General features: G+C 44.3%; 1 protein-coding gene across 3 annotated transcripts in view; it reads left to right on the plus strand.

The window, feature by feature from the left end:
• LOC144755960 (inactive phospholipase C-like protein 2) overlaps positions 1–21,547 on the plus strand; it is a 566,269-nt gene extending 544,722 nt beyond the window's left edge. For all 3 annotated transcript variants that reach the window (XM_078645403.1, XM_078645405.1, XM_078645404.1), the window contains exon 6: positions 15,289–21,547. In XM_078645403.1, coding sequence (XP_078501529.1) covers positions 15,289–15,474 — 186 coding nt within the window. In that variant the 3' untranslated portion in view covers positions 15,475–21,547. The remainder of the gene's footprint in view (positions 1–15,288) is intronic.
• Positions 21,548–25,518: the final 3,971 nt, after the last annotated feature.

The raw sequence follows: 25,518 nt of genomic DNA on the forward strand, positions 1-25,518 counted from the left end.
AACCATCTTTTTACAGTACATCGAGCATATATTACGCCACTTAAACTCTCCAAATTCATCCCTGATAAAAAATGCAACAAATGCAATCTTATGGGAGCTTCAGATGTACATATGTTTATGGAATGCCCCGACATAAATCGGTTTTGGGAAGAAGTGAGGCAACTCTAAACTCCATCATGAATACATCACTCTCAATAACACCAGCACTCATTATTTTTGGGTTGGATGATAACATCACAGGGAAAGCAAGGTCATTTCTCTTTTATGCTATTCTGCTGGCTAGAAGGCAAATCTGTATACACTGGACAGAGAAAGCAGCCCCCTCACACTCTGCATGGCTTACATCACTATATGAAACATCTAGACTAGACCCTTGCTGATTTGCTGTTGCTCTCACCGGTTTCTACGCTCCTCATTGTGTCCTGGTGTGCCCTTGCTGGGCGGAGGCGGCTTCGTGGACGACTCGCCAGACCCGCTGCGCGGGTCCCGCAGCGCGCCTGAGTGGAAGGAGGCGGCTGGTTACAGGCTGCAGGTGACAGTTGGGAGGTGCGCGGGAGTGGCGTTGGGACCAGCGGGGTTGCGAGTTGCTAAGCAGGGACTCCAGTGTCCAGGAGCCCCTGCGCGCCCAACCAGCAACACCTGGGCTGCTCTCCCCGCTGGCCACGCCCCCCGCCGAGGAAGTGAAAAGCGGCATTCTCCCGCTCCCACCCGGGACCCTTGCTGATTTGCTGTTGCTCTCACCGGTTTCTACGCTCCTCATTGTGTCCTGGTGTGCCCTTGCTGGGCGGAGGCGGCTTCGTGGACGACTCGCCGGACCCGCTGCGCGGGTCCCGCAGCGCGCCTGAGTGGAAGGAGGCTGCTGGTTACAGGCTGCAGGTGACAGTTGGGAGGTGCGCTGGAGTGGCGTTGGGACCAGCGGGGTTGCGAGTTGCTAAGCAGGGACTCCAGTGTCCAGGAGCCCCTGCGCGCCCAACCAGCAACACCTGGGCTGCTCTCGCCGCTGGCCACGCCCCCCCGCCTATCAGCCAACGAACAAACACGACCAGCATACTTAGGTCCACGGAGCTTCCGCTACGCGGGAGCGCGCCGGGAGAAGCCCGGGACAAGGGCGGGACCGTCTGTGGCCGTCCGGGGCCGCTGGAGGCCGGGCTGGGCCACGTCCCTTTCCTTTCCATCAGCAGTGAGTGCATACGCCCAGTGTGAGTCCCCGTGCTGCTCCTCGCAACCATGTCTACCCGCTCCGGGAAGCTTCTTAGGAGTGAAGGCGAAAGAGGGTCAAATGCTGCGAGCCCTGTTATAGGATCTATGGACCGTTTCATCACCAGGGTGGCGGCGGTGATTGAAAAGGAGATCGCTATGTCTGAGCGGCGTTTATCTGAGGTGTACCTCCCCTCAAGACGTTCATCCTCGGGGGTTGCTCCCCAGTCGCTTACGCCGGCCAGTGTCCGGGTTCAATCTGTTTCCCCACCTACTGTGACTGCTGTTTCCTCAGACCCCCCTCAGTTGGCTGGTATAGAGCAAAATATAGATAGGCTGGAAAACCTGGTCGAACTTATACCTATAGTTACTGAGGAATACGGTGGACTAAGTAAGCTGGCCTCACCATTATCACCTAATCTTCCACATGAAACCACCAGTGATCCTCTGTGCCCAAAATCGCTCACCTCCTCCTTAGTTATACCAGAAGGGGAGTCAGTTAGGGTTTACCCCAACAGCCAAACTCCCGAGACTAGTCAGGAGAATAGGCCCTTAAGTAAAAAGTCACGAAAACGTAAAAAGGGTAGGCTAGTGAGACAGGCTGCTCTTTATCAAAGAGTAAGAAAGCCTTCGGGATCTGGCATGAGAAACATAAGGGGTAGGTCTATAGTGAATGAAGCTGACATAGAAGAGGACGTTCTGATCTCTTCCAAGGGGCTAGACTCAGACGCTAACACTGCTAAGGTTTTTAAGCACACTGACCCATTAACAGCTGAAAATATTTTCGAGAAAGTATACAGTCTTTTGAAACCACTACTAACTCAGGTCAAGGGTCTAGGGGAGAGGATGGATAAATTAGAGCAATCAACCCTTGATGGGTTCCACTCACTCAAAACCACATTTAAACAAATAATTAGAGTGAGTGAAAACAAGGACATGGGTGCAAAGGGGAACGAGCCACCATCCCAGAGAGACCCTAAGCCCCTTATATGTCTAAATAAAGTTGTATCTAATAGTCCAATAATCTCAGCTCCTAAATCTCCTCCCCGTCCCAAAGCAGGGCAAAAACACAAGGGGCTATCAACACACTTAGAGCTTGATAAAAATAAGCCTAACCCTCTTCCACAAAAGCAGCCACAGATAGCTAGTGGCAAAATGGAAGACTCCCAAAAATTAGGCGTACGTAACAAATCCAACGGGCTAGTGTCAGGGAAAGCCCCTAGATCTGTATCCCAACCTACTGCCCCATCTACTACCTTACCGGTCCCAAGTAATTTAGTACGACGGATCCCTCCAGTAAACCTCCCACCAGACTGTCAACCCTTTGTTGCTGTTATGGTTAACGTGCCCCCTTTAAAGGAAGGCCAGTTGGAAAACCACCAATCACTCAAGAACAAGTGTATTCATTGGCTGAAGGCAAACAAGCCAATCCCGTTGGGGGTGGATGGTATCATTCTAAGTGTCCGTAGAGTGGGATGGGTAGGGCAGGGGAAAAAAACACAGGAGGGGGATTGTATAATTATAAACTTTCAAGACCCAAGAGTAGTGCCCTCGATTTGTACTCCTATTAAAAGTATGGGGGTCCCGGGGGTTAAAGTGGTAGATCTTTCTTATTTTTACCCCAGGCAAAGTGTTGTCCTAACTGGAGGAAGTTTAAGTCCCCCTGTTCTTGGTCAAAATTGGGCAGGGGTCACGGGGGGTACAAGGGAGAACCAATTGTGGGCACCAGGGCCTTACTGACTGGAAATCGAGAGTAGAGTAGAGCCAGCAGGAGTATCACCCACCCAAACAACTTTTGTAAGTGGGATAGTAGCCTCTATAGCTACCCCCCAGGATCTCTGCTCCCCTCAGATATCATCGAGGAGGACCATAGACAGGGGTATTCCAGCGCCCAGCGACACTCCAGCTGTGACGGACCTAGCCTTTAAGGTTTGCAGCTGGAATGTCGCAGGGATTGCAAGAAAACTGGCTCTACCGGATTTCACTGCGTGGGTTGATGAGCACTCCCTGTGCCTTTTCCAAGAGACATGGAGCTTGGTGCCGGTTCATAGGGTGGGATTTTCTTCCTATTCCTCCCCTGCGCAAGTCTCGGAAACAGGGAGAGGGCGACCTTCGGGTGGCCTTCTCATTTGGGTCGCAGCCACTTTAGACTGCAGAGTAGTGGAGTTTCCCACAGGTTGCCCGGACATACAAAACATCACCCTAATAGATCAAAGGGGAAGAATTGTCTTAAATGTTTACAATGTTTATGCCCGGGGAACCAAGGGCGGGAGAAAGTCTCCTGTAATATCTCTCCTCGAGACCTTGCTAAAAAATACCCCATATAAGACAAGAACATTGGTTGCAGGTGATATGAACTGTACGTTCGAGCCCTTGGGCTCGGACGTTTCCCTCGACCAAGATGAGGAGGATATCAGGTTGGGGATCCCGGTACTGGAAATTCCACCGATTAGAAGGTGGACAGAGGTGGCGCTCCAGATATACTCCCTGAGCCTTGAATTTAACCTAAGGGCAGCAAATGGGAGGACTTCCTTGGATAGGGGGGGTGCCCACACGTATAACAGATCAGGACACACCTCTAGGTTAGATTATTTCCTAATAGATGTGTGTCTATGGTCTTACGTAAGGGACATGCAGGTGGTCCCCACAACGGAAAGTGACCACAACTCACTCTCTTTAAGCATGGACCAGTGGTGGCGCCCTTTTAGGAAGGACAACATTAACCCGGTAGCTGCACCCCCGGATGATTCTGAAGTCTCCCCTTGTGGTAGACGATTAAAATGGGCGAAATTGGCTCTCTCTGAGGTAAAGGTAGTGGAAATCCAAACCCTCTTAAATCATGCGGTAACAAATGTCGGAAACTCCCTAGAAGGGGTGGGTAGAGTGAGTGGGCTTTTTGTTTCCTTGGTAGAAGCCTTATCTAGCGTGTTTACCTCACACCCCAACAAGTCGGGCAACAAAGAATTTAAAAAACATGTTGATGGTTGGTACACCCATACATGTAGGGTTTACAAGGCAAAGTTAGTTGAGGCAGTTAAGCATAAATCCCGAAGTGTGATACAGGAAGCAAGGAAGGCCTATAATGAGTCCCTTAAATTTGCTAGGAGGGAGTGGGAAGACAAATTCTGGGAAGACCTGCTCCAGGCTAGTAAAGTTAGGGATTCAAGGGCCTTTTGGAATCTCATAGGCACACGGAATAAACCCGATGCATCTATGAGACCCTGCAACATCCCGCCTCAAAATTGGGTAAAACACTTCGGGACCCTATACCTCCCTCCAGATGGGGAACTAAATGTTGGGATGGACCTTACACTAGCAATTGAACCTCACGCCTATGATCTCTTCACCCCCTTAGAGATTGAGGGGGTTATAGGGTGGGTAGCTCCTCGTAAGGCAGCGGGACCAGACGGTCTACCAGGGGATCTTATGAAGGCATACCCAGCGGAATGGGGAAGGGTCATTGCCGCTCTCCTAAACGACATCATGATGGGAGGGGCAGTGCCAGAATCCTGGAAAGGGGCGGTGGTGGGCCCGATTTACAAAAAAGGGTGTAGGGAAACCCCGGGGAACTACCGCCCCATAAGTCTGATAGACTCCACCCAAAAGATAGCTGGTAAAGCTATCCTTGGAAGGATTTTACATTGGGTGGAGGAGAACAAAATCCTATCAGACTTTCAGGCAGGTTTTCGGGCTGGTATGGGGACAACAGAGCAGGTGTTTAGGTTGGCACTATTGGGGTGGAAGGTGGTGGAACTAGGCAAGGGTAGTCTTTACTTGGCCTTTATAGACCTGAAGACTGCCTTTGACCTAGTCCCCCGGGAAGAGCTTTGGAGGGTGCTTAATGAGTTGGGATTACCCCCTTACATCTTGTCCCTCCTCATTAGCCTCCATGCCCATACCTTTGCACAGGTCCGTTGGGGTAAAAACGGAGAGCTCACTGAGAAGATACCAGTGTCCAGGGGCGTAAGACAGGGCTGCGTCTTGGCGCCCACCCTATTTTCACTATATGTGAATGGGGTGGTAAAACATCTTCAACAAGAACCAGCCGACGCCCCCTGTCTCGGAGGAGTCCGTATCCCCACTTTGCTTTTTGCGGACGACACGCTTCTGATCTCGAAGACCCCCCAAGGCCTGCAGAAATTGCTAACGCGTTTCCAGGAGTTTTGTGCTGCAAAAGGTTTAATAATAAATGTGGACAAAACAAAATACCTAGTCCTAAATCCACCTAGGAAACTGGGCCGCCCACCTACACTTATTTCGGTTGCCTTAGAGAAAGTAGCCGAATTCGACTACCTCGGTATTCGGATTACGGATAGGATGTCTTGGGCAAATCATATCGACAAAATGGTCCTGAACCATAGGAGAGTAGGAGGAGCTCTCATGAGGGAGTTCCGGGCCTCACCTAGGAGATCACTTACCCCAGTAATCGATATTTACAAGGCCAAAGTAGTGACATCAGCCTTGTATGGGGCAGAACTGTGGGGCCATTGCCGTTTGGATGCCCTAGCGGTAGCGGAGAGCAAGCTACTAAAATCCATTATCTCTATTCCACTGAGCACACCATCTGTACCAGTGTTGTTGGATACGGGCTGTAAAAACATCAAAGATCAGGCCCAGCTTCGCCCGCTCCTGCTATGGACACGAATCTGGAGGGTTGAAGAACTAAAATCCTACGCTGATGGTCTGGGGGAAATAATGAGTCTGGGGGGTTGGGCTAAGATCAGATGGTTAAGAGAAACTAAAAAGCTTCTGGAGAAGATCGGACTAGGGGACTGTTGGTCATCACGTTCAGCCCCTCCAAAAGAAGTTGTCAAGGCGCTTTTCTGGAAATGGACGGCGGAGCGCCTAATTACAAACTCGAACCACTGTAAGTCCACTGTCTCCTTTCTACAAATCAAAGACATTGTGGCCTTTGAACCCTACCTGGACCTGATCACCCTCCCCTTTGACCGAGCCCTTTATTTTAAGTTTAGAGTTGGATCCCTCCCGCTAGGTGCTGTGGTATCGAATTGGACATCAGTGGTCCGTTCTTCCCCTAACTGTGCATGTTGCCCGAGTAGGGTTGAGTCTATTGCGCATGTCTTATTTGAATGCCCGGACTATGCAAGGCCTAGGAGCTTTTGGTTGAAACCTCTCTTCCGAAATATGGGTACACGTAGCCACCTAGTAGCCTTGCGTATCCTAACTACTGATACTTCCCCCCTTATTGTGTGTGGAACAGCAAAATTTTTAAAACAGTTTTGGCTTATTCGTTGTAAGAGATTGTCAGTTGCGGTTTAATTCTTTTTTTAGCTAATTTATTAATGGGCACTTTCATGTCCTTTTATCGTTTTTAAACGTGTTCTTATACTGACTTCTTTAAGCAATGTTTTTTGTACACTGTAATGATTGTATTGTAAATGTGCTTATAAGATATCTTGCATATCGAATAAAAGCTTATGACTGACTGACTGACTAGACTAGACTTAAATAGATCATGCAGTAATCATAATTTGGCATTTTGGAAGCTGCTCATCGAGTGGAGATAGAATCCGTTTTTTTTTTCCCGGGTCCTATGATTATGCCGATAATACTCCTTGGACTGGGTACAGCCTCGTTCCGATTTTGGTCCTACAGGTGGTAACACACCTAGATGGAGTCAGTCTGAATGCCTCATGTCTCTGGGTTTTATCTCCCACCCATAAAATTACTCGAGTCCTGGTATAGGATGGAGAGCACAAATAAGCACTTTTGAGTGGACCCTAAGGCAAGGACTCGCTAGGTGGTTGGTATCTTCCATACTGAGGTTATGGCAAATGAGGACAAAAAAAATAAAATAAAATAAAAAAACCTAAAAAAACAAAAACAAAAACAATACACATATCTTATTTAATCACCAAGATCCTCTTTGTGGTGAAGTTGCACTTTACCAATACACATGTTATCTTATATTTAAAGCTGATATTTCAGTGATAAATTGTGTGGGATTGAAGGGACTTATTATGCCCTGGGTTCCAGGGACATTGCAGCTATGGCTGTTATGTATTTCCCACACAGAGACATTCCAAATTGAGAAAGCCTTTCTTTACATTAGTGCAGGTGACCCTGCCTGATGCACTGAGGTGTGCACTGCTGGTAATCTTGCATATGGGGACCACTAATGTAATTTTGTCTGATGTGGTCACTATTACAACCCTAACAATATTAGTAGCTCGGATTGATTTTCATTGAACAGAACTCTTATTACAGAAAAGGTTGGAGACCCCTGGACTAGGCCATGTGAAACCTTGTGTAGCCCTTTCCCAAGTCAGACACGGGAGGAATGGGCTGAGGAGGAAGTGAATAGGGGGACAGGGCAGCGAGGAATGAGGAAAAGGATGGGGTGTAAATCCTGTCTACTGATGTGCTTGAAGACAGACAGTCATCGAGGCATTGGCAACCCATAAGAAGTTGAGAACAGTGATGGGTTATTTATGCTGGGAAGAATAATGCGGTATCTGAAGCATGGAGCAGTCATGGTGAGGCTGGGGACGGGGCAACTCTCATAAACAGCAGATTAGATGTGCCGTGGATTGTGGCACTACACGCCCCTTATGGGCCAATCAACAGAATCTGACCTTCGCCTGTGCAGCTGTGTGATCTTCTTGAAAAAGAAGGCACTGCCATCAAACTGGCAATGTCAGAAGCCTTTGTATGGTTTAATAGGGGGATGTTGCGCCGTGGCTCTGAAAAGTTTTCTGTGAACCTCGGCTGTGGAAGAAAGACGAAAATAGTGCCATCGTAGTGTAAAACCTGCTCCCTGGTATGGTGCTGCCATCTAGTGGACATTTGATGTAGCGCATCGTCGAGTAAGTGATATGGCTGCAGTATTACAGAGTCAGGGCCGCTGGAAGAATATATGATTTTTCAACGATTTCAAGTTCCACGCATGGCATAACCACGCGAATTTTACATCGCAAGTGGCTTTACCACGCTGGAATTTACAACGAAGGATTGTACCACGTCTTACCTGCACGTCTTTCTCCAGCAGCCCTTACTTCCATCTACCATGGAAACAAGCGTCAAAACACGTCTTCCAAAATAAATAAAGGACTTCTTTTTTGACGTACACTGCACGTCTTTGGGGGAGGCTCTTTCCTTTTACTTCATTAATAACACAGCGTTTTTTTTTTTAAATCTAACTCGCTCCTTAATTGTTGTTATTTTTTGGGGGGGAGACCCCCCCAGCCCCCCTAGCCCCCCTCCCAACCCTCCCCCAGCCCCCCCAGCACGACTGGACGGAATACCACGTCTCCCCCCAACCCACGCTGAACGTACTTTCGTGGTATAGACGGTCGTGGAAGGCACCCATGTTGAAAAAACGTTTGCGTGGTAAGTGTACCGTGGTAAACGTTATGCGTGGGGATGCCTTCGTAGTAAATGATGTTTCCCCCGCTGGAATTATGGGCATGGGATGATCGAATTATACGTCAGGATTTAGTGAACTAATGCAGCAAGAAAAGGCAAATGTGTGGCCTAATGCACACCTTTTTTTTAATTAAATAGCATTATTTCTTTATTGTGTAATTTTTAGGCATGATACCTAACTCTATCTAGGAAAAGATTGCACTTTATTAGAAACAATAATAATACCCAAAGACAACAACAACTTTAGCGAAGGGCCTTCTACTGCGCACGAACACGTGTCAATATGTTTTCAGTAATTTTTGATAAGTTTGGGCTAGAAACAATTGTTTTGATCAAATCTGCAGATCATGCAGCAGACGATGGATTATGTGGTGCGAAGTCAATGTGCTCCTTTATCACAATAGCGGCCACTTAAAGAGGCGACTGGGGGTCCTATATTGGACTCCCAGACATTTCTCTGCAGGTGAAGGGTATACTCACACCCTGCACCTGCTCGCAGGAGGATCTCTGTCCCCTTTATGAATCAGGCTGAGTGCCGCCTGCACTCTGAAGGGCAGGCCGACTGCTTTAAACTTCCGGTCCGACTTTCACTAATGGCTACCCATAGGGCAGGCACCAGCCTGCCTTGCCGTAAAGTTAGGGCATTTCTGTAATAGGGCGCACATTCCCTGCACCAGGTGCCCTTTGTTAAAGGTGTGGACAACGCGCCCTTCACATACTGTGACCCCCAGGTGTAATTTCTGGCTTTCATTTGACAACTTAATGTACACTGGGAGAGGTAGACTTGGCTTGTGTCTGCTGGAGTAGTTCATCTGACACTTATATTTAATGATTTGTAACCTATGCAGACCCCTGCTTAAAACTAGGTGCTTAACCCTCATGTACGCGAGCACAGGGAAGACGAGTAAGATTTGGAGCAGAAATGCAAAGTTGTAAAACTTGGAAAACAAATACAGACCAACAGGGCACAGACGCTAAAACAAGAACAGACAGAAACCTACTCAGACATTTGGACGAGGAGATACAGCCAACAATGCACTAAAGCACCGAAACAAAGTAAAACACAGAAACCATTTCAGGTATTGGGGCCAAGTACATACGGACTAATAGGAAATCTCAGACCTTGGGAAAAGGACTGATAGACTAGAATGGAGACACAGAAGACCAGAAAGTGAGCACAGACTCTGGTATAGGGGAAAGTTACCCAAACTCTGGGACAACAATACAACAACACTAACACTGGGGCTAATATTGTGACACTCAGCAGCAGGCCAAGAGACAGAAGGATGCGGATAGGGAAATACACACGCACTTAGGAGCTATTGTAGTACCTTGTAGTCGCTGCAGTGCACGAGGGCATACCCCTTGCAGGTTCACAATCAGTCCAAAGATTGTCTACATGTGTGAGAGTAGCAACCTAAATCTAAGGCAGCTCATTTTTAACATACATTTTCCTCTGCATCAAGAATCTCCTTAATGCAAATTCAGGATGCTATTCAAGACATGGTCGTTTTATGTTTTCTGAAAAGGATCAGTCCAGTCTAGTCTGTCTTTCTGATCTTTTTTCAGCGTTTTCAGTTCTTTGGACCAGACAATCTAGGGGCCATTAAGCACGTTTTGCAGGAACACACATAACACACATAATTTTCCATTAGAATAGTACCCTTACACTAATAGCCCTGGCCAGACTTTCATACCAGAGGCCACGTTGTTGCCAAGAGCTGCACTTCACAAGTTCGAGCTAACACAGGACATTACCTACAGCGACAAAGTTGTAAACTTGTGTCTGAATGAGGGAAATATATGTGTGTCCCAAAGCCAATGGTAGGTTCATACTTATGCCCCTTTGGAATGCAGATTTTAGATGGGATTTATTTTAGATGGGATTTGGTAAAAGAGGGCAGAAGGAAGGATGCTACCTGGAAGAGTCAGTGCTTGGAAAATAGATTAGAAAGGGAGCAACGTGTGGGGTAATTCAGAGAGGATGGGTGGGGGGCTTAAGGATGTCTTCAGACTGTTTTTCTTCCCCTGATAGCAGCTTGTTACTAAACTGAATTTTTTCCCACACAGGCACTGCCACGCGGTACTGAGAGTGTTAACTGTATGGTATTGACACTATAATTTGCTCCGTCACATTGTCATATGGTGTCAGAAGTAGGATTCCTAGAAACTTCCTAGTAAAGGGACGTTGACTTGAATCCCCTGTAATTATTATTTAATTCATTGGGTTTGTTCAGCTCCGATGTCTGTGCATTTATTAATCCATTCATATACTACACCTGGACCAGTTGGGCGCTTTACCTTACAAAAAAGCAAACAGTCAAAGAGTATGTAGAGTTGGGCAGCTGGTGGGGTTAGACAAGTTTGAAACACAGACTTAGCCGCTTTAGATTTGAAGGTCACCTCTATGGGCATGGGTGGTGGGTGGTTGGTCCTGTGAGATGTTACTTGAGGTACAGCGCCGCCTTCTGGATTCCAGTGCTGCTGATCTATGAGTGTTTATCAGGGCGTTCATGGGGCTCGCCTTCATTCCAGAGAAAAAATAAGATATAATACATCAGCATCGGGACCCAGCCTGGTAAAACTAAATGTCGGTGAATTTACAAAATAAGGAAAAACCTTTTCATCAAAAAAATTGAGAAATTTCAGGATAAGATAAAATCACAAGAAAGAAGACAAAGGGCTGGCATATTGGGGAGGTGGCAAGAGAAGAGCACCTATGGAACAGGTATAGGAAGACCAATGGAACTGGTATAGTAAGAGGAAGAAGTTCAAGGATATACGCACGGGTAAAGTTATTAGTATATGGATATGTGGTAAAATAAATGGCATTGTAAGGCTTAATAGGGTATGAAAAGGGGTCGAGATCATTGGAGGGATAAATAGACTAGGGTATAAGTTGGGGTACAGGTACAATACATATGTGTAGAGGTAACATGTTATAGATATGGGCATTAGTACTAGGATATAGTTTGGGAAAATATACTATGTTGTAGACAGGGTAGAGCTGCTAGTGCATAGGTGGGGTGCTAGGGTATAGATTGAGGTAGTAGTGTATAAGTAGGGATCCTATCAATATAGGTAGGAGTAGAAGTACTAGTGTCTAGGTAGGAGTACTATGGTATAGATATGGGTATTAGTGCTAGGGTATAGTTTGGAAAAATATACTATGTTATAGACAGGAGTAGAGCTGCTAGTGCATCAGTGGGGTGCTAGGATATAGGTGGAGGTGCTAGTGTATAGGTAGCAGTCCTATCAGTTTAGGTAGGAGTAGAAGTGCTAGTGTCTATGTAGGAGTACTGTGATATAGGTATCTGCTAAGAAAATGCTAAAACCAACAGAGTTGCATGCTGTGGCATTATAACAGCTCTTAACTTAGACTTGCAACATTCCAAATCAACTCCCAACAGGCCAATAGAAATGCAATATTTTTTTTTATTTGTTGACATTTATTTAAGGATGAATATGGAAATACTTTTATTCTACTGGTGCTTCGACGTCATGAAAAATCCATTGGTCCTAGGGTATATGTAGGAGTAAATGTAGGAGTAAATGTTTTTTTAGGTCGAGCCTTCGAGACCTCTTGTATATACTTTAGTATAAACTTATATGTGTATGTACTTTGTGGGCTCTGGAGATCAGCCTAGGACTTGTCTGCTTCCGCGTAGGGAATTTCTTTTTCTGTTCAACTTCATCTATTTAACTGTCTTGGTAGAAAACGACCAGTAGAGGTCAGTAAAATACCAGATTTGCTTTCTGCTGAGGGACTTTCTTCTTTTAATTTTTCTGGCAACTGCCTCTATTTAACTTTCTTGATAGAAAACGACCAGCAGAGGTCTGTAAAATACCAGAATCACTTTAGCATTCTCTAGATTCCAGTTCATAGAATTTGTCTTCCATGAGCACCCATAGACAATAATACTTTTTTCAAATCTTGTATTTTCAGTGATATGACCACCGAAGGCCCTGATTTTATATTAAAGACAGCGCTTTGGACTATACAATTTCCCTCTGAAAGCAATATTTCCCTCCATGTGTTCCCATACCTGGCATGTCAGCACCCAGGCTAATGTGCTGCATAGCTAAATACATATAAGGTCCCAAAGGCGAGACCGATTGCATTTGCAAATGCTTGTTTAACATAGTTATTATTGAGGTACATGGACAGCAATTGCATATACAGATTCGTGTATCTTGTACATAGTATGTATACACACCATAACATATGAATCATCAGCTCTGTAAAAGATGTGTAGAGACAGCAATATAATAATTACATGTACAGTTTTATTATATAAACAAAGAAGTCAAACTGTAAACTTTGTAATATACTCCAACTCCCATCTGTCTGATGTGGCAAGATGAATGTATTACACTCCAGCGCGTTAGGTACTCCTTTCTGTTACTATTAGGTAAGTGGGCAAGAGATGTCGCCCCAGTATCATATCTCAGTCTGTTCGGTACATGTTATAACCAACAATTACTATATGATAGGAAGGAAGTGTCTGAATATGCGTATATGTCGGTGGTAGATCATAGCCGGTGGATAGCATCTTTGGGGACATCCTTAGATTGCTCCAGGAGCTTGTCCCAAGCCTAGCTGCAGGGGTAAATGTATTAGGGTATGTGTAGTATGAAGGTACTATGGTATAATTGTTACGTGTAAATACTACACATGGTATGTTACGTTTAGTGCATGGTCTCTACCACAAAGGGCGTTACAGCGTGAGTATTTAACACGCAGATACGTACGCAGATAAGTAACTTGAAGTCTTTTTTAAGGCACACAGGTGTGTGTTCTTTTTAAATAAAATATTTTTTATGGCACTTAATAAAGGGTGGTTTAAGGGCTAGAGGAAGGAGTATTTAGGCCTTTAGGGGAGGGTAGTAGTAATGGGATGTAAAGAGTTTTTAGGGTTCATGGGTGGGTAGTATTAAAAGAAGGCAAGGTATTTTTAGGGTTTTGGAGCAGGTATTGGTAAAGGGAAGTAAGGGGGTTAATAAAATATTTATAAAATATATAAAAAATATAACCAGAATATCAGAATTGACCCCAGCCAATGAGTGGTAAAGTGCCTCCATGTAATCCAATGTGTTAAAAAGGTCAACACATTGTTAAACAAGCGAGGTAAAAGCATGCGTGATAAAGGCGTGTGGTAATGAATAATATTCCTGCAAGGGTACTAAGTAGGTTTTAATATAGTAGGACGTATATAGGAGTATTGGTGTTAGTGTATAGGTAAGGGTGCTAGTGTATAAGTAGAATTAGAGATACTGTGTTTAGGTAGGGATACTAGGGAACAACATAGGGGTGTAGGTACTAGGATATAGGTAAAGATACTAGGGTATAAGTAGAGATACTAGGGTATAGGTAGACACACTACAGTATAGGTAGAGGCACTGGGGTAGAGGCACTAGGGTGTAGGTAGAGGCACTAGGGTGTAGGTAGAGGCACTAGGGTATAGGTAAAGGCACTATGGTGTAGGTAGAGGTACTCGGGTATACCTAGGGGTACCAGGGTATAGGTTGGGGGTAAAGTACCAGACTCTTTGTAGGGCAAATCTACTAGGGTATAAGCAGGGGTACCAATTATAAGGAATAGGTGATCTGCACTAGAGTGTAGGCATGGGTATAATTAATATGATATAAGCATAGGTAGAGGGTCTATTTAGAGTAATCAAACTATGTGTAGGCTGAGGCAGAGTCCCAAAGCAAAGGAAAACCATACTTCAGTGACGTAGTAACCAACAGTGGTACAGAGAGAGGGATAGATAACATTGAGGGCGGACAATGTATGGGGCAGGGATGATGCTCAAAGGAGAAACAAGCATCTATGTAATCCTGAAAAAGAAAGATTACAGCATGAAGAGCATTCACCTGCATTAATTCAACATTTTAGAAATGCCAATCATATGGAAAAATTCAAGGAAAAATGTTGTGGTGAAAGTATCATCAAGAATTTGTTTAATCTCCAGAACCGCATAGAATTGTTCATGGTTTCCACTGGAAGCAGCTTCTCTTGAGTAGGAAGAACAGAGCTGTAACCTGGGACTGGACCCTGAGAGAGAGGGTGGTGTTCCCAGTCTGGATTACATATCCAGGGGGTTTCCATAAAAGGCAGCATTTCAGTGCTTCCTGGATTGTGTTTATTAGGTTGGGACCTCAGAATAGAGTCATGAGACCTTTAAAGACAAAGTCACAGGACAGTAAGGGTTCTTACATCTCTTGCATCCAGCTACACACAGCTTTAGTCTGATGCTTTAGTTGTGTGTTTAGAGTATTAATGACATCAACAATACTAGAGAGCAATGGCATTTCACGGCTGGTTACAATGACGTTGTCTATATTATGTGTTTGATGAAGCAGGTAAAGTTACTTTTTTATTTCATAATTTCCTATGCTTCGAATAATGCCTGAGCATTCTTAGTGCATTACAGGCAAGCAAGGCTTATTGGCTTTGCTATTGATTATTCCTACTTAATCTAAGCCTCAAGCCACACAGTGCAAAATAATAAGCAATTACGTAAGGCGTTTAATATAACTTTGTAATTAATTGGAAAAGGCTGTTATTTTACAGATGTGCTTTAATTAAGTAGTTATCCGCAGTGTCCGTGAGAATGGTTGACTGTGCATGGAAATGACATGTCTAAAGTTGACAGAGCATCTCCTTATCTCAACTTGACCCTTTTAAATGTTCTTTTCCAGGGACAAGCGGACCTCCTGAAACACGCAAAGGGTGAAGCACTGGACAATCTCCGGCAGATACACTACGCGGGACAATCCTGCGGCATCGCGAAAAATGGATCCGCCTCCCCTGACCTTTTCAGGTCCCGACCCACCCTGGAAGCCATTCCAGAGACAGAGGCAGTGAGCGACAGCGGCTCTTGTTGACGCCTATAGTGGGGAGGTGGGCACGTGGAGGAGCGACGCGAAGGAGGATGGCCAGAGACAGTGCCCCCTTGTGCACATGGGGGTTCGGACTCAAAAGCTGGCCAAGCGATGAAGCGGAAGACCTTTCTGTTCCACCCTAGGAGATGGCTCCTCTTATATCACCTCCTGCCTGCATGCCGCACTCCAGACTTGTACCTGAATTCATCAGCAGAATTGGGCCCACTCATCCTGAACCCACTCAAGAAGAGCTCGGCGCAAGCAATACTCCCACCATGTTGACATTACCGACTGTGTGTAGTTTTATTTTGAAGATAGAAAAAAGGACTTGGGGCTAGGTGTCCTGTTTGTTTTGCAGTCTACCTCTGTTGCCCACGGCTCTGTAAGCAGAAAATGAAGCAAAAGCAAACCACAGTCAATGTTGAGGTGCCTCAGGAATCCTCTCAAGCAATGTTCTCACACCAAGGGTTGTTCTGGCACAGGAGGTGCCTTGAAGGCGCCTCTTGAGTTTGAGGAGGGTGCGGTGGGATGGATGGCATGAAATTCCTTGGCACATGCTCTGTTTTGGAAGGGCAATATTTGGCATGATGGGCTATGCCAGTGTCACTAAATGCCCAAGTTGTCAGCCTATCCAGCACTCCTTTTAAAGTCCAGCGTGAAGCACAATATCTGAAGCACACTTATTGTCAGACAACCACGTCATCGGGGTACCTACTAGATGGTGCTTATGGACCACTTTGGTCCAGGTTAACCCCTAATTTCTCTCTCAGATGTAAGCACTGACTGCACAGCATTCAATTGGCTGGGAAGCGATGTCTGCATGACCTCACCTAGGCGTGATTGTCTCTTTCCGTTGCACCCACATGGGGGGGAGGGGGGATACATTGGCACACGTTTCTCACATCTCACGCATATGTGCAGCGTGCATGGAGATCGACAGGAAATCCTGCGAAGCTCTTTGAGATTAAGCAATTACTCTGTGATTAGTCAAGAGAATCAGTAACTTCACCTGCATATTTTTGCCATGTGCCAGAAAATGGCGGTAGACACTGCAGATTTTTACTAACCTATTTTGCGGCAGAGATGTGTGCGCAACCTGACGATCAATGGCGAGAGACCTTGCAAGGGCTGTAACATGACTATTTGGAGTTGTTTAGAGCACTGAAACCCACAAGACTGTGGCAATAACTGCATATAAATCATAATTTATTATTATAACTATTATTATTTTGAGGAGATGAGGGAGAAACATGCTCAATGCTCCCAAATTAGTTTGCCATGCAGCCATCCAGGGATGTGGCAGAAATATATGCTCACCAATCCAGGTTTGCTCCAGAGTAGATCCTCCATAAACTTGAGGCTTTTCCTGCAGATGACAACATCAAAAGTAGCCCTCAGGCCCTCGGCGGAGGGGTTGGAGGGCCTGGGTAGATCTTTCCAACAGTGCATGATCACACAGAGTTACAATGAAGGTAATGCGCCGGTGAACATTAAAACCTTTGAGTAGCTGTGTTTGGTCATCTGAGATGGCCATCTGTCCCTTGCCTGTTGAACATGTAAAGAATTTGACCTTTAAGTTTGAATCTTAGCTTTGACTTTCTGTACAAATTCCCTTTCTGATCTCTGCCTTGTTCTGTCTTCTGAAGAACCTTCGAAAATTGTGTCCTATTGTACCAAAGAGGGTGAAGGAGCTTCAGTGTCAGCCATCACTGGATCCATTCCAGACAAGACTAGGCTAGCACCTTGTATCCAGGTACTCTCAAACTGGGTGAATCTAAATGCTTTTGCAAAAACTGCTGGCCACCCCAGGATTCTGTCATGTATCCCCTCTATTGAGAACCTCTGTGTTGAAGCTGCAATTTAATTGAAGTTGCTAAGCCCCATCTATCAGGTGCTATTCAGTCCTGGACTTAACTCTGTTGGTTTTTCCCTCTTGTCGGTGCCAGATACTCGGCGGTAGCTCTTTCTCTGTATTAGTCCCGTACCCTTGGAATTTCTTGCCTTCTCTAAGGAGCTCGTAAGATTGCTTCCTTTCGATAAAGCTTTGAAAACTAGGTTGATCTCACAATAGAGCCAAGATACCCTTCTGAGTGAACGTGCGCTTTACAAATGATGTTATGTTATAGCTGTTGAGCAGGAGTTACCTGTGTCATACCATCAAAACACTATAAAAAGCCCCTCTTGTTGTAACTTTGGTTGCAATCAATTCATTCCATTTGTAAATATGTACAAAGGGCAATGAAGAAGAGCCTAGGCAGAAAAAGAGCCAGAGAAGGGGATAGAGTTAGACCTTAATCAGTGAACTAAGTGGAGTCCAACAGAGGTACAGATCATAAGTTGGGATAGCCTTTTGATTCTTCCATTTCAGCGGCTGATCAAACTCCGCCTTGCTTGGGCCATGGTGGAGTGTTATTCAGCCCGAGGGCAGCATTTGAGCAGAGGCGACTTTTAAACCTTTATGTAGAGTTCGGTGGATGAGATAATCCTTCACAAATGCGGCAGTTGTCCTGTCCATCGCTTTATGGGTGCATTATAGCGCATGGTATTTGTAAGGCCTCAGAAGGTTTCGCTGCCATTTTTTGACGATGTTTCCTCTCTGCCAAACTCTACATAAGGCTCCAAGATTCCATATATTATTAAAATTGTATATTCCCACCTACATCACACTGTTTTCATCTTCCCAGTTCTACCAATCTATCCTAGAATACTGGATTAAAACAGAAATCTTAATCAGAGAAGACCATGTATTCATATGTATGTATATGGTATTTCCAAAATACTGATCTAGCCAAAAGGCAGGTGAGTTAATGTCTATTGTGCGAAGCTCCCCTCGGGTCTCCGAAGGCGTCTCTAGGTAGAGAGATCGGAATCATTCAGAAGAGGCAGAGTGCTATAAGCCTACAGCTGCATAGGTTGAACTGGCGGCTTGTGGATGAGCCAATAACGTAAACGGTGCTAAGGGTCAGTGACGTAGCATGGGCGGGGCCATAGGAGCGGTTGACCTGGGTGCAAAATTATTTGGGGCATTCTTAGGGGCGCTGGGGCATTCTTAGGGATGCAAAATGTTAAAAAAAAGTGGAAGGATACTTGCCTTGTCTTGGGTGCTGACAACCCACGCTACACCGCTGGGGTTACACTGCAGACTTTCTAGAAGAAAGCCATATTTTATCTACTGGAGTGTTTTTTTTTCTATGCTGTGCCCTTAGGATCCTGAGGTGAAGCACTGCTCACGTCATTCTTCACCAATGTAAGATGCAGTAGCTAGGCAAGCTCCCGCTTCTATTTATCAGCAGCCATTTGTAGACCAAAATGGCTGTCATCCTGTGCATTGACAAGGTTCATATGAAATTACAGAAAAAGCTGAAGACCTTGTTGTCTCGGAGTCTTCTCTGTCAGACGGGCCATATCCAGCGGTGCTCTATCACTGCAGTGTCCTTTAGTTTACATACATAGAGTGAGGAGCCAGGCAGATGTGTGCCGCGAGATATACAGGAACGAGTATACATATTATGGAGTTTTGAACAGCAGCCAAAATTGCTCATTCCTGCCTCTTCCCTGGAGGGCTAATTATCTACAGGGAAAACAAGAGTGTTCACTATATGTCAATAACCTCTTAAAACGCCACAAGGGGTTCGTCATGACGTAAGACGGACGCCGTTGCAAGTGGAACAGTTTTGTACAGAAGTGGGGGATGAAGAGGACTGAACTACTTACAGAAATGTGCTCAGGCAATCTTCTACACACCAACTACTAGGACAAGTAATTTACGTATATGATAACTACATTAGTGCCCACTTCAAGTGATGAAGTTGCGCTTTCAACCGGCCAGCCTCTCACAGGCACCGGCATCATTATTTCCCTGCAGGGTGGCTTACCTTTGTCCTCTCTACTGTGGCATAGAGCACTTAGCACACTTGCCAGGGCTCGAGTCGGGGTACCACGCGGGTGGACGGCGTGCCCCATTTATTTTACCGGGTGCATGCCGTCCCCCCTGTCAACCAGCTGGACTTCACTCTTTGGCCTCCCTGGGACGAGGAGCTCGGAGCTCAGAGCACGCTGCTCACCCGCTGACTTCTCAGATGCAATCGCATCTAAGAGGTGAGCGAGGGGAGGCAATGAGCCCGATGGTGCAAGCCACCTTTCGTGGCGTCACTTCCTGTCGTGACGTTACTTCCGGTGACAGCGTCCCCCTACTTCTTTTTTTAGGACTTGTGCCCTGACACTTTCCAACACTTCTGATTTAGGCTGGAGACTGCCAATCTTCTCAGTCAAAAAATGAAGATCTTTTAGCTTTCTACCACTTGTAACTTCATTGACTCCAATGTTTGTTAAAAGGAAAAGAAATTTCTCCTGAAACTGGAAAATAAAAAGAAGCAGCCTCACCGTCTTAATTAAACTGTGAGTCTTTGGCTGGGACCTGATGCAGAGTACTTTTGATTCTCTGCCGAGAGCTATGCAACAAATATGAAATGGTATCACTTTGTGGAACAGAATCGCCTAGTTCTGAACCAGTTTGGAATGTGTAATCTTTTTATTAGAATTTATAGCCCAGTTTTAACACTCAAGAAACATAAACTTTTTCTGTATTAGTTATATAAAAGAAATAGTAGCATGTGCTACCTAGTTACAAGATGGCTACCACAGTTGAACTTGTAGATTTCGGGATCTTCCTTCTAGTCCTACTTTTGTTTTTATAGAGTTATGGATTATCATAGCCCTATCAAATGCAGAGTTATCACTTGGCCTTTGTGTACCTCATCTTTTAGATCTTGGGCGTTTTCTCAGCTTTGGCCAAAATATCCCAGCTAGCGTCACCAACAAAAGTATAAAAACATTCTGTGTTATTTTAAAGCAGGTTCAGGTTTTTATTTCCACCTGAATTTTCATATTAAACAGGCCCATGCAGTGGTTCTGTTCTTGAGGTTTTTTATACAGGATACATTTTCAAGAAAATGTGTATATTGGACAGACAAAGCTAACCAAGTGTGCACTGGCTTGGATTTTGTTCACTATAATGCCACACCTCTTTGTTGCTGTCTGGTAGTACCTTTCACACATCTCCTTCACGCAACTCCCAATACATGGAGACTATAAGAAGGGCGAAGGCAGTTGTTTATGAAGGGTGCGTCCATTGAAGCCACTGGTGTTAAACATTGGTTTTGGAGGCAAGGGATATTTTGCAGGGCGGGCGAACCCCCTTAAGTCTCTGAGAAGCATTTGGTTCTATTGACAATTAAACTTACTACAGGAAGGGGGGTGAAAACCTATGAAATGGGAGGCATGCCTTTACTTGAGAATTAGGAGTGCGTGTTATGTTTTTCCATGATGGATTGAACATTCTGAATCCTGCGGACTGTGTTTTTTTCTGCTTTGGTGTTGCATCCAATAGGCACTTAATAGCATAGATTTACCAGAGAAGTTTGCTCATCCAGGAATGTTGTTTTTGGCACTGCTGCTTGTTTACCTAATGATTTTCGAGTACTGAATGTGCTGCAGACATTTAGGTACACAACAGTTTTTTCCTTAGGTATTTGCCCATTCACTAAGCTTGGAGTTTTCTAGGTCAGCGCAAGCATAATCCCAGTGTGCACCAGCAGGGGGCGCTGTTTACTGTAGCCCCTAACTGGCTGATAGTACAGGCGTCCTCCCGCCACAATCCCAATCCTGCATTTTAAAGGTAGGATGGTCTCCAATACCCGCCCATGAACTTAACCGTTGTTAGAACTCAAAATCACCTCATCACTGCACACGGAAGAAGGGGGTGAGGTGCGTGAGCAGACTGTCCAGCAGTAAATGGATTTCATTTGCTTCCATATTTACTAATTTGAATCTGCAGACCAGGTGTGCACTTACTTCCCAGTAGCTTTAATAAGGCCCTTCACATTCATCTGTAAAGTAACTGGCACCGCGGCGAGAGGGAGAGAAGGCAGGCCCCTTCTAACGCTATTTTAAAATGTCTGACTAATTTAAAGGAGCTCTGTGGGGGCAGAATTCCTTCTCTACTTGCCTCACTGCGTTGAAACACTAGGATTGTTATTCTGTGTCTTGTTCATTTCATTAAAAGCCTAAAACCCCTTTTTTGCCATTGGTGTTTTACTTGACGATGATGCGCCCACTAGTGTTCAAAATCTTCAAAAATATGATGAACCTCCAAGCTTCTCTGTTCCATTGGGCTATGCGTAAATAGATCCCTCTGCTCCCTTAACTATCTACACAATGGTGAATCAACCCCTGATGTAGTCCACATGTTTCTTACCAGCTAGGTATGCCCTTCACTCTAATATGGATACTGAAGCCTGATTTAGCACTAACATATCATATTTTTCATACATAGGAGGTGCTACCTTGTTCCCCAAAGGGCAGTGCATGGATATTGTGCGTGTGGGTGTAGGTGGAATCGGGTCAACTTTAAGTTTAGATAAACTGAGATGTCCGTATGCTAAAGTCCTGCATGGAAAAAGGTTCAGTGCCGCACTGCCAGCATTACCGCACAGTACCTTCAGATTGTCAGCAGTAGATTGGCCACCCTTCACCCAGGCATAATCAGTACAGTGACAAAAAATTCAGGTCACTGGCTCAGTTTCAAAGATGTAGCCCAGGAAATCCCTAGTTTTACCAAAGTATGAAAATGAACAACTGACCCACTAAAGAGGAGTTTGTTACGGCTGTAGCTCACTTGCTTGCAAGAGACATGAGATAAATTGACTATATTTAAGGTACTGTCTGGAACCCACTGAGGCCACATGGTCTCCTATCTCCCAATTGATTGCTGGTAAAGGTAAACTCCAAACAGGAAGGCATACATTTGCCTGACCTTGTTATTTATGGATGACAGTGGATCTATGTATGTGTTATTGTTACCAAATCTTTAAGATTTACATAGAGTGAGCTTTACCCATAAAAGTATCACACTCTCGCCTCATGCTCCTGACTTTGGGGGGCATCATCCCACCTTCCAGCAAGTGTTTCTTTTGGAATGCATGGGGGACTATTTTAATTCTGAAAAGTAACTTCCATCATCATGCAATTTGTTATAGTAAATGCAGAAAGCAACCATTTTTCGACTTTTTCCCAGCATTGACAATTGGGTAAACTGTAATGTGAACATAATTCGTGATACCCTATATTTACATGTGTTGACACATAAGCAAGTCCTGGTGGCTTTGCCAATGCTTGGAGCACCAAGTGAACAATCCCCACAAGAGAGCCTGATCCACCTCGGGTGCTTGGATGTGGTTGGTCAAGAGGTCGACGAGCCGCTGAAAGTTCGACCCTGAAGCCTGACTCAACTCGAGGTCCATTTGGAACCTGTGGCCCATTATGAGCCGAATGGCTTCTGTCTGTCACCCTGTATCTGCCCTCATGCACACGGAGATAAAAACAAAACATCAACATTTGAGGTAAAGAGGTGAGACAGGTAGCCATTTAGTGGCAAATGTGCACATGGGTTAAACCAGAAAAACCCCATTAATGGTGGCTTCCTCCTTTAACAAAATTGTGTGAGCTTAGGCAAATATTTCATTTTACAGATTGTCCTTTTTCTTCCTTATTGCAAATGAACGCACACATGTGATTTTAGTATACTAGCTACACATTAACCTATTGTGTTTGATTTACTAGACTATAATGTTGCTCTTTCCATAAGAATATGGGCCACATGCAAGGTTCTGTGATAGGGAGGGAGTTACCCTTTTTTTTAATCAGAAAAAAGGATTGGGTCAACAATCATAAAAAGCAAAAACTCCTTTTCCTGAACTTTGTAACCAATTTCTATTACTTTGTCCCCTAAAGAGACATTCCATAGGTAGGAGAAGGGATCTCGTCTATGCGCAGGTTACCAAATTTACAAACTTTTTGAGTGTCAGACAAGGATTAACATGAATGTATTTACAAACACAAATTTAAAAAAAGTTCTCATCCATTTATTAAAAATATTTTAAAAAGCAACAACAATACATTGTCTCATTTACATTATACATCTTGTACACACATCAATTACAGATATTATTTGACAGTTTAAAAACTTGAGTATCTAAACTTTGCTAATCAGCATAGTTCAAAAAATCTCACTCTAGTGTTTTTTTCCTTTTTTTATATATAAAAACAGAGAACAAACAAACTGTTGACGCTGCGTTTCGGTGCCAAAGACAATCTTGCACCTTCTTCAGGACTTGTTCATTACAATGATATCTAAAAAAGACATGTTACAATAAATTCCATTAGATCCGGTTTCAGGCTGACATTCACCCTGTATCTGCCCTCATACACACCGAGATAAAAACAAAACATCAACATTTGAGGTAAAGAGGTGAGACAGGTAGCCATTTAGTGGCAAATGTGTACATGGGTTAAAACCAGAAAAACTCCATTAATGGTGGCTTCCTCCTTTAACAAAATTGTGTGAGCTTAGGCAAATATTTCTTTTTTACAGATTGTCCTTTTTCTTCCTTATTGCAAATGAACGCACACATGTGGTTTTAGTATACTAGCTACACATTAACCTATTGTGTTTGATTTACTAGACTATAATGTTGCTCTTTCCATAAGAATATGGGCCAAATGCAAGGTTCACATGACAACTATCTTTCTTCTTAGTTCACTAATGGCACTGTTTCCAGGGTGAGGGGGGGCAGGAATGGTTATAAGTTCATGTTTAAAAACTAGCACATTTAATAAGTACTTCTCAGTGCAGCGCTATGTTGTGACATATTCTTCCACCTGTTGAAGAAAGACACTTTTTTAATTTTATGGAGTCTTTGGTGTATTTTACATGATGTTTGATGTGTGATTTACATGGCCAACATTTTCAGGACTTAGCTCGTGCATAGACTCTACCAAGCCAGCCTCTTGGCTTGGCTCGCTATGTTATTTTGTTGGATCGCCCACTTCGAAGTTGGGTACTACAATTTTTCTTTTTTAAGTTGGGCCAAATGAGTTACAACACTAGTTTCCAACTGTATTTACTAAAAGGCTATAGGTTATACTGGCAGCTCTAAATGGAAATTCATGAATAATTCTAATATTTTGGGATTCAGCACATACAGTTTGGATAATTATTCCACCACAACAACAAATCATTTATTTCCAACAATGAAACTGCACCTGAAAAGATCATAGGATGCAGCACAGAAACATATATTTTAACACCAGTGATGTCATGTATGGTGTGTGCATCTCCTCCTCCCAAAAATGCCATCGATAAATCAGATGGAAGTAGAAATGGCTTGCATTGTATAGATAGTGCCCCTCTCTATTCCTGTACTTCACCTAAAATTCCTTCAGCACTGCTTATCATTTTTTCTGATCAGTGAACGATAGCCTGCACCTGAGGACACTTCTCTTAATTTCAACACCAGGGCAAATGACTGAGGTATGACATTGCGTGGACCTCTGAGAGCACTTTGAGGAGGGTTAAGGAGATGGCTAAGTGACCTCACAGTCTGGGGGACACCTGCTTGTGTCTGTGTAATGAAGTACAGTTAATTTAACAAACCATTATTTTCAGGCATGGATATTAATTGTTTCATAGACATTTCCATTCCATTGCACTGGGTTCGTGTGATGGTATCACCTTGCCTCTCCAGGTCTATGGGCCTTATTTAGAGTTTGACGGACGGGATACTCCATCACAATCTGCTGTATTACAAGTGCATTATAGCGAGGGCTCCCGGTTTTATGGTATTTTGTTTTTCAATGTTACCATCTGCATTTATCCATAATTATTTTTTGGTCATCTTATCAGCATTTATCCACATTTATTTTAGCTTTCGCAAACAAACAAAGTTGCAACTTGAATAATTCCACATGTAACTGATAATAGCGCACTCATAAGTTGACGTCTGTCTGGTGATAACATAATGCAAAGCCAAGCATAATAATACAGTACAACCACATAAAAATACCCAGCATTATATAGGGAGTTAAATTAGGGAAATCTCACCCTGTTTTTAAACTTTCTGTGCTCTTAATCTACAGAGCTGTTGGCTCGGAATTAATGAATGACACAGCACGGGGAGTCACTCGAAAGAAGCACGATTATCTGTATTT

Source organism: Lissotriton helveticus, chromosome 5_1, assembly GCF_964261635.1.
Source record: "Lissotriton helveticus chromosome 5_1, aLisHel1.1, whole genome shotgun sequence".
NCBI classification, from domain to species: domain Eukaryota; kingdom Metazoa; phylum Chordata; class Amphibia; order Caudata; family Salamandridae; genus Lissotriton; species Lissotriton helveticus.